This window comes from Meles meles, chromosome 16 (genome assembly GCF_922984935.1).
Source record: "Meles meles chromosome 16, mMelMel3.1 paternal haplotype, whole genome shotgun sequence".
NCBI lineage: Eukaryota > Metazoa > Chordata > Mammalia > Carnivora > Mustelidae > Meles > Meles meles.
The window spans coordinates 12,462,431-12,475,293 of record NC_060081.1 but is presented as its reverse complement, the minus strand read 5'-3'; the positions used below and the strand labels follow the sequence as shown (position 1 = coordinate 12,475,293).

General features: G+C 36.2%; 1 protein-coding gene across 5 annotated transcripts in view; it reads left to right on the top strand.

The window, feature by feature from the left end:
• CCDC138 (coiled-coil domain containing 138) overlaps nucleotides 1-11,442 on the top strand; it is a 128,462-nt gene extending 117,020 nt beyond the window's left edge. For all 5 annotated transcript variants that reach the window (XM_045981534.1, XM_045981533.1, XM_045981532.1 and 2 more), the window contains 2 exons: nucleotides 8,757-8,895; nucleotides 10,722-11,442. In XM_045981534.1, the coding sequence (XP_045837490.1) occupies nucleotides 8,757-8,895; nucleotides 10,722-10,887 (305 nt within the window). In that variant the 3' untranslated portion in view covers nucleotides 10,888-11,442. The remainder of the gene's footprint in view (nucleotides 1-8,756; nucleotides 8,896-10,721) is intronic.
• The last annotated feature ends 1,421 nt before the right edge of the window (nucleotides 11,443-12,863 follow it).

The following is a 12,863-nucleotide window of genomic DNA, read 5'->3' as shown; positions in this document are numbered from 1 at the left end:
AAGTTCTTTATAGGTCTTGGGCACTAGTCTTCACCTGATAATATCAGTGCAGATATCTTCTCCCATTCTTAGGCTGCCTTTTAGTTTTGTTGACTATTTCCTTCACTGTGCAAAAGCATTTTATCTTCATGAAGTAGTTCTTTTTTGCTTTTGTTTCCCTTGCCTCTGGCAATGTCTAGTAAGAAGTTGCTGGGGCCAAGGTTAAAGAGATTGCTACCCATGTTCTTCTCGAGGATTTTGATAGTTTCCTATCTCACATTTAGGTTTTTCATCAATTTTTAATTTATTTTTGTGTATGGCATAAGAAAGTGGTCCATTTTCATTCTTATGCATGTGGCTCTCCAGTTTTCTCAACACCATTTGTTGAAGTTGCAAATAACCATTGGGTGTTCATTCCTGTTTTGTCGAAGATTAGTTGGCCTTCTAGTTGTAGGCCTATTTCTGGGTTCTTTATTCTGTTTCATTAACTTGTCTCTTTTTGTGCCTGTACCTTACCATCTTGATGACTACAGCTTTTCAGTTTAGCTTGTAGTCAGGAATTGTGATGCCTCCAGCTTTGGTTTTCTTTTTCTTTTCTTTTTTTTTTTTTTTTTAAGATTTTATTTATTTATTTGTCAGAAAGAGAGAGAGAGCACAGGCAGACAGAGTGGCAGAGGGAGAAGCAGGCTCCCTGCGGAGCAAGGAGCCCAATGCGGGACTCGATCCCAGGACGCTGGGATCATGACCTGAGCCAAAGGCAGCCGCTTAACCAACTGAGCCACCCGGGCGTCCCTTTGGTTTTCTTTTTCAAGATTGCTTTGGCTATTCAGGGTCTTTTGTGGTTCCATACACATTTTTAGGATTGGTTATTCTAGCTCTGTGAAAAGTGCTGTTGGTGTTTTGATAGGGATTGCTTAAATTTGTAGATTGCTTCAGGTATTTCACCATTTTAACAATGGTGTATGGTAGTGGTAATGGTAATGTTCTTCCAATCCATGAGCCTGGAATTTTTTCCCACTTCTTTGTGTCCTCTTCAGCATCTTTCATAAGTGTTCTGTAGTTTTCAGAGTACAGATCATTTATCTCTTTGGTTAGGTTTATTCTTAGGTATCGTACGGTTTTTGATGCAGTTGTAAATGGTGATTCCTTGATTTCCTTTTCTGCTGCTTTGTTATTGGTGTATAGAAATGACAACATTTCTGTACATTAATTTATATCCTGTGACATTGGTGAGTTAATATATTAGTTTTAGCAATATTTTGATGGAGTCTTTTTGGCTTTCTACATAGACTATCATGTCATCTCCAAATAGTGAAAGTTTGACTTCCTTCTTGGCACTTTGGATGCCTTTCATTTCATTTTGTTGTCTGATTACTGAGACTAAGACCGCCAATGGTAATGATGAGGACTGGACATGCCTGTCTTGTTTCTAACTATAGTGGAAAAGCTCTCAGTTTTTCCCCATTGAGGATGATATTAGCTGTGCGTCTTTCATATATGGCCTTTATGACATTGAGGTCTGTTCCATCTGTAACTACTTTGTTGAGGGTTTTTATTAAGAATGCATGCTGTATTTTATCAAATGCTTTTCTGCATCTGTTGAGAGGATCATATGGTCCTTATCCCTTCTTTTATTAATGTAGTGTATCACATTGATTTGTGAATATTGGACCACCCCTGCAACCCATGAATAAATCCCACTTGATTGTGGTGAATAATTCTTTTAATTTCTTATGATTTTCTTAACCCTTTTTTCTCTAGCTTACTTTATTGTAAGAATACAGTGTCTGGGGGCGCCTGGGTGGCTCAGTGGGTTAAAGCCTCTGCCTTCGGCTCAGGTCATGACCTCAGGGTCCTGGGATTGAGTCCCGCATCGGGGGGGTCTCTGCTCAGCAGGGAGCCTGCTTCCTCCTCTCTCTCTCCCTGCCTCTCTGCCTACTTGTGATCTCTGTCTGTCAAATAAATAAATAAAATCTTTAAAAAAGAAAAAGTGTCTGATACATATTGCATACAAAGTATCTGATAATAAACCATTTGTTATTGGTAAAACTTCTGCTGGATAGTAGGCCATTAGTTAAGTCCTGGGGAGTCAGAAGTTATACACAGATTTTTTTTTTTAATTTAATTTTTTTTTCAGTGTCCCAAGACTCATTGTTTATGTAACACAACCAGTGCTCCATGTAATACGTGCCCTTCTTAATACCCACCACCAGACTCACCCAACCCTCACACCCCTCTCCCCTCCAGAATCCTCAGCTTGTTTCTCAGAGTCCACAGTCTCTCATGGTTTGTCTCCCCCTCCAATTTCCCCCAACTCACTTCTCCTCTCCATCTCCCAACCTCCTCCATGTTATTCCTTATGCTGCACAAATAAGCAAAACCATATGATAATTGACTCTCTCTGCATGACTTATTTGACTCAAGCATAATCTCCTCCAGTCCTGTCCATGTTGATACAAAAGTTGGGTATTCGTCCCTTCGGATGGAGGCATAATATTCCATTGTATATATAGACCACATCTTCTTTATCCATTTATCTGTTGAAGGGCATCTTGGCTCTTTCCACAGTTTGGAAACTGTGGCCATTGCTGCTGTGAACATTGGGGTACAGATGACCCTTCTTTTCACACATCTGTATCTTTGGGGTAAATACCGAGTAGTGCAATTGCAGGGTCATAGGGTAGCTCTATTTTTAATTTCTTAAGGAATTCCCACACTGTTTTCCAAAGTGGCTGCACCAACTTGCATTCCCACCAACAGTGTAAGAGGGTTCCTCTTTCTCCACATCCTCTCTAACACTTGTTGTTTATTCTCTTACTAATTTTGGCCATTCTAACTGGTGTAAGGTGGTATCTGAGTGTGGTTTTGGTTTGAATCTCCCTGATGGCTAGTGATGATGAACATTATTTCATGTGTCTGTTAGCCATTTGTGTATGTCTTCTTTGGAAAAGTGTCTTGTCATGTCTTCCCATTTTTTGATGTGATTATCTGTTTTGTATGTGTTGAGCTTGAGGAGTTCTTTATAGATCTTGGATATCAGCCCTTTGTCTATAGTGTCATTTGTGAATATCTTCTGCCATTCCGTGGGTTCCCTCTTTGTTTTGTTGACTGTTTCCTTTGCTGTGCAGAAGCTTTTGATCTTGATGAAGTCCCAAAAGTTCATTTTCGCTTTTGTTTCCTTTGTCTTTGGAGACAGGTCTTGAAAGAAGTTGCTGTGGCCGATGTCGAAGAGATTATTGCCTATGTTCTCCCCCAGGATTTTGATAGATTCCTGTCTCACATTGAGGTCCTTTATCCATTTCGAGTTTATCTTTGTGTATGGTGTAAGAGAATGGTCAAGTTTCATTCTTCTACACATAGTTGTCCAATTTTCCTAGCACCATTTATTGAAGAGACTGTCTTTTTCCACTGTATATTTTTCCCTGTTTTTTCGAAGATTATTTGACCATAGTGTTGAGGGTCCATATCTGGGCTCTCTACTCTGTTCCACTGATCTATGTGTCTGTTTTTGTGCCAGTACCATGCTGTCTTGGTGATCACTGCTTTGTAGTAAAGTTTGAAATCAGGCAATCTGATGCCCCCAGTTTTATTTTTCTTTTTCAACATTTCCTTAGCAATTCGGGGTCTCTTCTGGTTCCATGCAAATTTTAGGATTGTTTATTCCAGCTCTTTGAAAAATGCCAGTGGAATTTTGATTGGGATGACATTGATTTGATTGGGATGGCACTTTATTCAATGCGGGGCTTGAACTCACAACCCTGAGATCAAGTTAGATACTTAATCAACTGAGCTAGGCACCCCTAAATATACGTTTTTTTAATGGTGGTTTTTAAATTCTGTCTTTTTAAAATCTTTTTGTTGACCATCTTTTCTTATTTTATTGGCTAGCCATGTTTTTATTAGGTTAATATATAGGTTAAAATATAATTCAAAAGTCTTATGGAAATCTGTTTTTTGAGTTGTGTTTTCTTTTACATTTTATTGTCTTGTGCATTGCCATAATCCTTTCTTATTGATTGATTGATTGACTGATTGATTGATTATGTAATACGTATGCCAGATTGCCACGCTGTTTCTACTCTTGTTTTAGATTGGACCGCCTTGTCCACACTTTCTGTGTGTGTCCTCATAAAAGGCATGGGGCACTCTCTTCTTACTACCATAGCCAAGTCCAGTTTTCTTTTCTCCCTTCCAAGCTACAGTTTAAAAGCCATTTTCCTTAATATATATGTTTTTTCAGTGCCCCATGGATGTAGTAATAACATGCTGTTAGATTCTCAAGACTGTTCTTACTTCTGAGATTTGACTAAATATCTTGTTTGGTTCATTTCACCTAGTTAGGAAAGTGGGTGGTATGAGTATCCTGTTCCCACAGAGAAATTCTTTTGGCTTTAGACTGGCTTCTACACTACACTGAAGTCTGTACTCAGGAATATTATTTTCAGATAGACCCCTGGCAGTCAGCCCCTTTCTCTGTTTTCCAGTCAAAAGATTGAATAGGTAACAATAGCTCTTTAGTTTGTTCTTCTTCAGGTTTGGGGGCTATTGGTAAGAATTCCCAAGGTTTTTTCAACCCCAGTATATGATATGGAAGATATTGTTAAGGAGGGCTAGGACCCTGGCCATATTTCCAACTCTTCCTACTCTATAATTTTGTTTATATCCTGGAACATTTTTTAAGGTTTGTGACTTCAACTTCTAAGAAGCCCCTTTTTTGGTTGTTGTAGGTGAGGGTTTTGGGGGAGTTTTTTGGCTTTAAAGTTTTGATCCTTATGACTAAGTATTAGGGGAGAGAAATTTTATCAACCATTTTTATCTTTCCATTTTAATGTAGGAATCAGTGAATTAGTGAAGAATGTAGGAATCATGCGAAGTAATTTATCCTGCGTTACATGAATTTTAGAAAACAAGTCATTTGGCTTATTGGGCCTTCAATCCCCCCCCCCCACTTTTGTACTAGCCGCCTTTATCCAAATTGAAGTTCTTCTAAGCTTAAAAGATATATATGAACATCAGAGTAATGAAAAAATGTTAAAACTGCAGTGTTTCTTAGAGTTAAACTTAATACAATGCATATAAGAATATCAGAATTTTCTTTCTTTTTATGCCTTTCTCATAGATTTAAAAGTATGGTTGGAAATCAAACCAGTGAATCTGTTTTACTTCTAAAAGACCTTTATAAGCTTCACATTTTAAATGTGCTGATATATTAAAGTTTTTGGATGGTCTTGGCTTTTTTCCATTATACAGGTCATACAAGGAAGTTCACTTTTTTTTTTTTTAAAGATTATTTTATTTATTTATTTGACAGAGAGATCACAAATAGGCAGAGAGGCAGGCAGAGAGAGAGGGAAGCAGGCTCTGTGCTGAGCAGAGAGCCTGATGCGGGCTTCTGTCCCAGGACCCTGAGATCATGAGTTGAAGGCAGAGGCTTTAACCCACTGAGCCACCCAGGTACCCCAGGAAGTTCACTTTTATTTGCAGTATTTACTTGGGTCTTTTGGTGGTAATAACCCTTAAATTTGTGTGCTTTGTTCAGTCCAAGTCTTGATTTACATATAAAGTATAATAAAATAAAGGAAGATATACTCTCTTTCAAGCTACTTTATATAGCTAATGCTGGGGTTGGGGCACCCATCCCCCATGCAGTTGAAAATCTGCATATAATCTTTGACTCCCCAAAAACTTAACTACTAACAGCCTACTGTTGAGGCCTTTCTGATAACATAAACAGTTGATTAACACGTATTTTTTATGTTATATGTATTATTTTATGTTAGATATATTATTTTTATGTCATGTATTATATTCTATATTCGTACAACAAAGTAAGCTAAAGAACATCAGGTGAACATCATAAGGAAGAAAAAATACATCTACAGTACTCTACTGTATTTATTGAGAAAAAAATTGTGTATATGTGGGCCTATGTAGTTCAAACTCAAATTGTTCGAGGGTCAACTGTACAATAAAAACACTGTAACTTTTTAATGTGGTTTTTAGGTTTTTAAATTGAGAACATATTGTAGATCAATGCCATAGATTGTTGGTACATTAAGAACCCTCAGTGGACTTTTGGTAGTGACTTAGATGATTCTTCTTTATCCACTGATTTAAAATCTGTTAGCCATATAATATAGTTACCTTTCTTGTTCAGAGTTGACATAAATCATATGTGTCAGGATCTGAAAAAAGAAGACTGTCAGTTTTAATGAAGCAGCTTGAAATTTCAGTCAGTCCATTTCTAATGATAGCTGGCTCCATTGGTTAAGCCTTTGATTCTTGATTTCAGTTTAGGTCTTGATCTCAGGGTTGTTGGTCTCCATGCAGGGTGTGGAACTTACTTTAAAAAAGTAATCATAAATGTTCTTTGTGGATTATGTGTGCTATATTTGTAACCTACATTTTCATTCTCTAAGAAGATTCTGTAACTGAGATACATACATGTGCATGCACGCGCGTGTGCACACACACACATACACACACATGTGACTTTTGGTGAACTAAGTGTAGTCCGTACTTAGATTAGACTGCTGTGAGGAAAGTATTACATTTTTTCCTCCTACTTTTTACTACTTGGTAACATGCAGAGGATAGGTGACCATTGCCCTTGCGTTCCACTGCTAGCATGTACCACCTTTCATTTTCTGTTACCACAACATTGCTCTGACTTTACTAGTGTGGATTTGTTGGTTTCATTATTGAATAGTTTATTTTACTCAGTAAAGACAGTCTTTTAAGCTGTGATTATGGATTCAAAAAGAATGATGAATACATAGCTATCATATTTTTATGTCCTTTGTCCTTTTTGTTATTGACTTATTTATCTTGTGAAATAAAGTCCTGTATTCACTCCTCTGAATTTTGCAGAGCCTTTTTACATAGGAATTTAACTACTGTAAAGGCCATAATTTATTATTTTTCTTCTCTTCAAGTTTCCTAATTACCATTATTAGTGATTTACACCTTACAAAGCATTTTTATACATTATTGTGTTCAACTTATAACCTCTTTAACAGATCTTTTAGTTTTAACTATTGCAAACTTTACTGGTCCTTATTCTCAAACCTTTGCATACATTTGACTCAGACACATTTTTAGAGGCAAAATTGCCAAATCAAAGCATATACTCGCTTATAAGCCTTTTGATACAAATCTGTCAAATTCTAATTCTTTTATTCCTACAGAGGTTGAATATTTTTTCTGTATTTATTCCATTGTGATTTCTTGCTTGTGCCCTTTGTTCATTACTAAAAATGTTAGGTCCATCTTTTTCTTACTAATTTATAAGAGCTTCTTTTAACAGTATCAGTCTTCTAGTAAATATATTACAGGGGGATTTCCTCTCAGTGTCTCTGCTTCAAGTTTGACATTTCCCTTTTGTTTGCTTTTGTCTTTTAGAGCTTTTGCCTTTTAAGTTTTGTAACTTTTTTTAACAGACAATAAAATTGTATACTTTGGGGCTGCCTGGTGGCTCAGTTGGTTAAGCAGCTGCCTTCGGCTCAGGTCATGATCCCGAAGTCCTGGGATCGAGTCCCACATCAGGTTCCCAGCTCCATGGGAAGTCTGCTTCTCCCTCTGACCTTTTCCCCTCTCATTCTCTCTCTCACTCTCTCTCTCTCAAATAAATAAATAAAATCTTTGGGGCGCCTGGGTGGCTCAGTGGGTTAAGCCGCTGCCTTCGGCTCAGGTCATGATCTCAGGGTCCTGGGATCGAGCCCCGCATCGGGCTCTCTGCTCAGCAGGGAGCCTGCTTCCCTCTCTCTCTCTCTGCCTGCCTCTCTGCCTTGTTGTGATTTCTCTCTGTCAAATAAATAAATAAAATCTTTAAAAAAAAAAAATAAATAAAAATAAATAAAATCTTTAAAAAAAATTTTATACTTTGTAAAATTTTTCAACCTTTTATGAATCTTTTCACCCTTTGGCTTTTGTCCTTAAAGAGTTATTTCCAGAGTCCACAGTCTCTCGTGGTTCCTCTCCCCCTCCAATTTCCCCCAATTCACTTTTCCTTTCCTTCTCCTAATGTTCTCCGTGTTATTCCTTATGTTCCACAAGTAAGTGAAACCATATGATAATTGACTTTCTCTGCTTGACTTATTTCACCAGCATAATCTCCAGTCCCATCCATGTTGATACAAAAGTTGGGTGTTCATCCTTTCTGATGGCTGAGTAATATTCCATTGGTGGAGAGGGTGGGGGGGATGGGTAAGCCTAGTGGTGGGTATTAAGGACGGCATGTATTGCATGGAGCACTGGGTGTGGTACATAAGCAATGAATCTTGGAACACCAAAAAAAAAAAATAATAAAATTTTAAAAAATTAAAAAATAAAATATTCTACAAAAATAAAAGTTATTCCCTAGCCATTGATTATGTAAATTGTCATTGACACTTAAATGAAATTCTTAAATGTAAGGTTTTTTAAAAAATTGCTATCCACAAATATTTCTTATTGCTAATTATTTAACCTCAGCCTACTGTTAGGAACTTTTTGAAGAAATGATCTTTCCCCATTCTTCCAAACATGGGATTTCTGCTAAATACTACCTAGTGGAAGTTGGATATTAGGGAAAATAGTCTTGTCTTTGGTTTGCATTGTTCAACAAGAGCCAGTGGAGGTTTTAATTTTTCAAATGACAGTATTTTTGCTCAAAGTTTAGGTATGAAAAGAATGAAAATCCAAATTAGTATTTATGAATACCTCACATAGTTCTGGTTTGTTATCAGTTTCCTTTTAGCTACACCCTAACAGCGAAGCACTGGTGATTTGTTTTACAGAATCCTTGCAGCCTTTCCTGGAAGCCTGTAGCAACACTTTATTTTTTCGTACTTGCTCTGTGCTACTTCGAACCCCAAAACTTGATCTTCAAATCCTAGAAAAGCTCAGTATTATTCTGCAGAAACTTTCCAAAATCAAGTAAGAATTTTTTATTTCCTAAGATGTTTTTTATTGGAAGATCTCTTATTGCAATCATTTAGGCCTTTCTGAATCCTCTACTGACTCAACTTTGTTTATTAAGTCACAGGTTCCAATAAATGTAGAATCTTGAGATTCATTATATATTAATGCATGTCTAAGATACATTCTGAGTGACAAATGAGAATTCGAGCGTTATCTAGGAATGTCTTGTTTCTGTAGTTCATTTCTGCTAAATGAACCTTATATCTAAGGTTATACTACAGAGTATGCAAAACAAAGAGCAGTTTTTAGCATCCAAGTGGCAGTATCAGAGTGAACTACTGCACACTGATACTCTGTAATACCACAGGTGAAAATTAAAAAAGATATTAAAAGTATGTCTACAGATCCTATTGATGTACTGAGCTGAATTTAGGGAATGAGAATGAAGCAAGCAGGAGAGATTTAAAATGATAACTGGCAACTGGTTTTATTTTAGGAAATAACCATGGGCTTGTTATGCCACTAATTGGATTTTGTTGTAATTCTTTTTGCATTTTTTCTTCTTTTCCCGTGATGCAAACATTGATATAACCAGTTATTAAATTATAAATAAAGGACATAGATTTTAAGCTTTATTTTCTTAATCTTGGTAGAGTCTCATGTTTCTTTTGAGGCAAATTAAGCACCTGTCTCATCTCATGTTTATAACAGTAAAATTTCAGTCTTGGTTTAGCTCCTCTGCCCCTTCCCTTTCCCCTCCCCTGTCATTTGCATGGCACGAACTTTGGTGTTTTACCAGACCTCAGTATACTTGAACAGTAAATACAATACCTCTTAAAATTATTTGTAGATATGTGACAGTGGGTCCTTATGTTCTCCTTGTTGCCTAGCATACAATATCACATCACAGTAAATTATTGTCAAATTGTAATCTCATACTCAGCAAGTTTTGGACTGGCAGCAGTTAAGCTTATCAGTTCATTGTCTTCCTTCATTTGCAAACTGACTGTACCATGGTTGTCTTGATTTGCATTTGGTAAATTCTCAGGAAGACCTGCTATAATTTACCTGTGGTGCCACGAAGCTACAGTAACATTACTTAGGTTTAATTGGGTCTTAGCTCTTAATTTGTGGGATTTTTTTTATGTAGTCTCAGAGTTGTTTTTTTTAATGTACTCCCTTGAGCCAAATCATTTTACTATTGATATGTGTTAGAGCTTACATTCATTTCAGAAGGAGAGCTAGAACAAAGCTCCAGCAAGAGGGTGGGGAATAATGCACAAGAAGGTCTTAAAATAAAGCTTTAATAGCACAGAGATGTGAATCGTTTTGCATTAAGTGGGTGGTTACATAAGTTATTTGACAGTCTCAAGATGTAAACACATGGAGACAAGGAAATAAGAAATATATTTCAGATATATTCTGATTGAAAATGAAATTACTGACTCATTATTGGAAGGAGGACAGTTGAAAAGGTATGTTGGAGCTAAGCCAGAAAATAACCCAGTACTCTGCTACTTAAAATAAGATGATCAAGTATTTTTCTTTCTAGCTGTGAGGGGAAAAAAAATATTCTCAAGTATTTTAATAGTGACTAAGGTGCAGTTTTCAGGATTATAAAGCATATTCTCTTCTTCCTTGAATACTTTGCGGCTTTAAACTTATCTCCTAAAGTCTGTTTTGTTTGTCTTGGCATATTAATCCTTTAGTTAACCTATGTTCTGCTCTATGTTGGAGCCAGGTGCCATTTGCTCACATTTACAAGTAAATGATCTCTCCTTGTCATTTCAGATAAACTCCCTGAGAGTGTGCGCTAAGTTAATGTACTTATTCTCTTACAGGAGTAACAAGAAGCTCTTTGAACTTTTTACTATTCATCTGATGCTTCAAGAATTACAAAGGACAACACATCCAGAGCATGCCTTTCTCTGTATTAACCTAAATTCAACTCTGTTCAATTTGGGTTTGACAAAATGCAACTCCCTGGCCTCCAAAGCAAACCATTAGACTGGCTTATTATTATTTTATGTATATGATATGTGTGTTGCTTATTTGTAAGATTGTGAAAATTGCCAAAGTAACTAAAAGTCTACCAAGTAAAGTTATCAGTAGCGTCATTTATCATGAAAAGTAGATTTTTTTTTAACTTTTAATATGAAATCTGTAGAAGCTGTGGAATTTTTGGACTGATTCAGTTCAACTTAGTAAGTACTAAGAGTAAAGGAGAAAAACCATTAATCATCTTAATAAATGCATAAAAATGGTATAATTCAATTCATTTCCCTGATAAAAATTATTACAGTATGCTTAAAGAATATGAAATCAGTAACAAATTTACTATGAAGCACTATATACATGCTTAAGCTGAGGAATAAAGGAGTCCACTGAGGAACTTAGTAAGTACTAAGTTGAACTGAATCAGTAGTAGTACTTAGTAAGTACTACTAATGTAGAAAATGGAATTTCCAGAATTCATGACAGTGGGGTTACTTTTTGTAAGAGTGTTTTAGGAAAATTTTTAAATTATGTGATTATTTGGAATAAAATTGGTAATTGTGTGGGAAAGAGGATTAGATCATGTTGTCATTCTTTCTTAAAACATTAGCAATCTCCCCTTTCAGAAGCAAAAGTCCATAACTTTTAACTTGCCATCTTCATATCATAACTTTTGTATAGATCCTAGATTCACAAAGAGTGATTTTTTTTATTGTGCTGTTCAGAGTACTTTAAAGAAAGAATTTTTTCTATTTTTATTTTTTCCAAAACAATTATCACCAAATTATATGTGTACAACAGAAGTTCAAAAAAAAAACTAAAAAATAAACAAAAAAGTCTTAGTCCCAACACCCAGGGATATGTCTTGCTACAGCCAAAGATGAGTGAAGTAGCCACAAGTCTGGGTGAGGCAGAGCTTTGGTGGGACTTTGGGCAAAATACTGCAGAACAAAGAGAAGGAGCATGGTCCTAAACACTTATAAAATTATGCTCTGTAACTATGTAATCTCATATCCAGAAACTGGGAGAAATTTTCAGGAAACTTCTGGTCTCTTCAAAAGAGTATAAGAAAGTATGCTACTTGTGAAGCAGAAACAGAAAGCCGTAAAGAGAGAACGGGCTAAGGTGAGTGAGTATGGTGACACAGGAACTAAAGAACGCGGAACAAAAATGCACAGCAGACACTTCAGAAAATGGAATCGGTGTCACACACACAAAGAGCAGCTCTCAGAATGCGGAGCACCTAGAGAGGGTACCAACAAGAGAGTGAACAGTCGATGGTAGAACAAAGGTTGGCACTTTAACATGGGGTGCTTGATGTTTCTGAAAGAGCACAGAACAGGCAGAGCAGAAACATTGTTCAAAGATAGAATGAATAAAGATTTGGGGGGACCAAAGAAAGATCTGCATGTAGAGATTGAAAGAACTCATCATGTTCCAGAAAAATCACTGAGAAAAGCATTCTATAATTAGACACATCCTGTAATTTAGATACAAATTATAATTTAAAGTGTTAAATTATGAGGATAAAGGCAAGAACAAACAAAAGCCAGTAACCTGTAAGAGAAGAAAAACCAAGCCAGCCTTGTGCCATGCCAGGTGTTGATAGGAAACTACCCCCTCACATTTTGGAGAAGGAAATTTTTAATCCAAGAATTTATAGCTCATGAAGATGCCTTCACAGTTGAAGACAGTGAAAGAAAGACATTTTCAGATATGCAAGTATTCAGAAATTATACCGTTTCTTGAGAAAAGAGGCTACTTAGATGATTCCAACCCATTTAGACACGAAAGAAAATTGGGATTATTAAATCCACTTCATACCAAAAGACCATAGTGGAACTGAAAGCATTTAAACATAAATAAATTTAAATAATTGTTGTAAATCTCTTTATAAAATGGAGTGAAATGTTAAATTCTTCAAAAGGATAGATAATGGGAACAGCGATAATTTAGTGGTATTTGGGTAAACTGTATTAACTGATGTT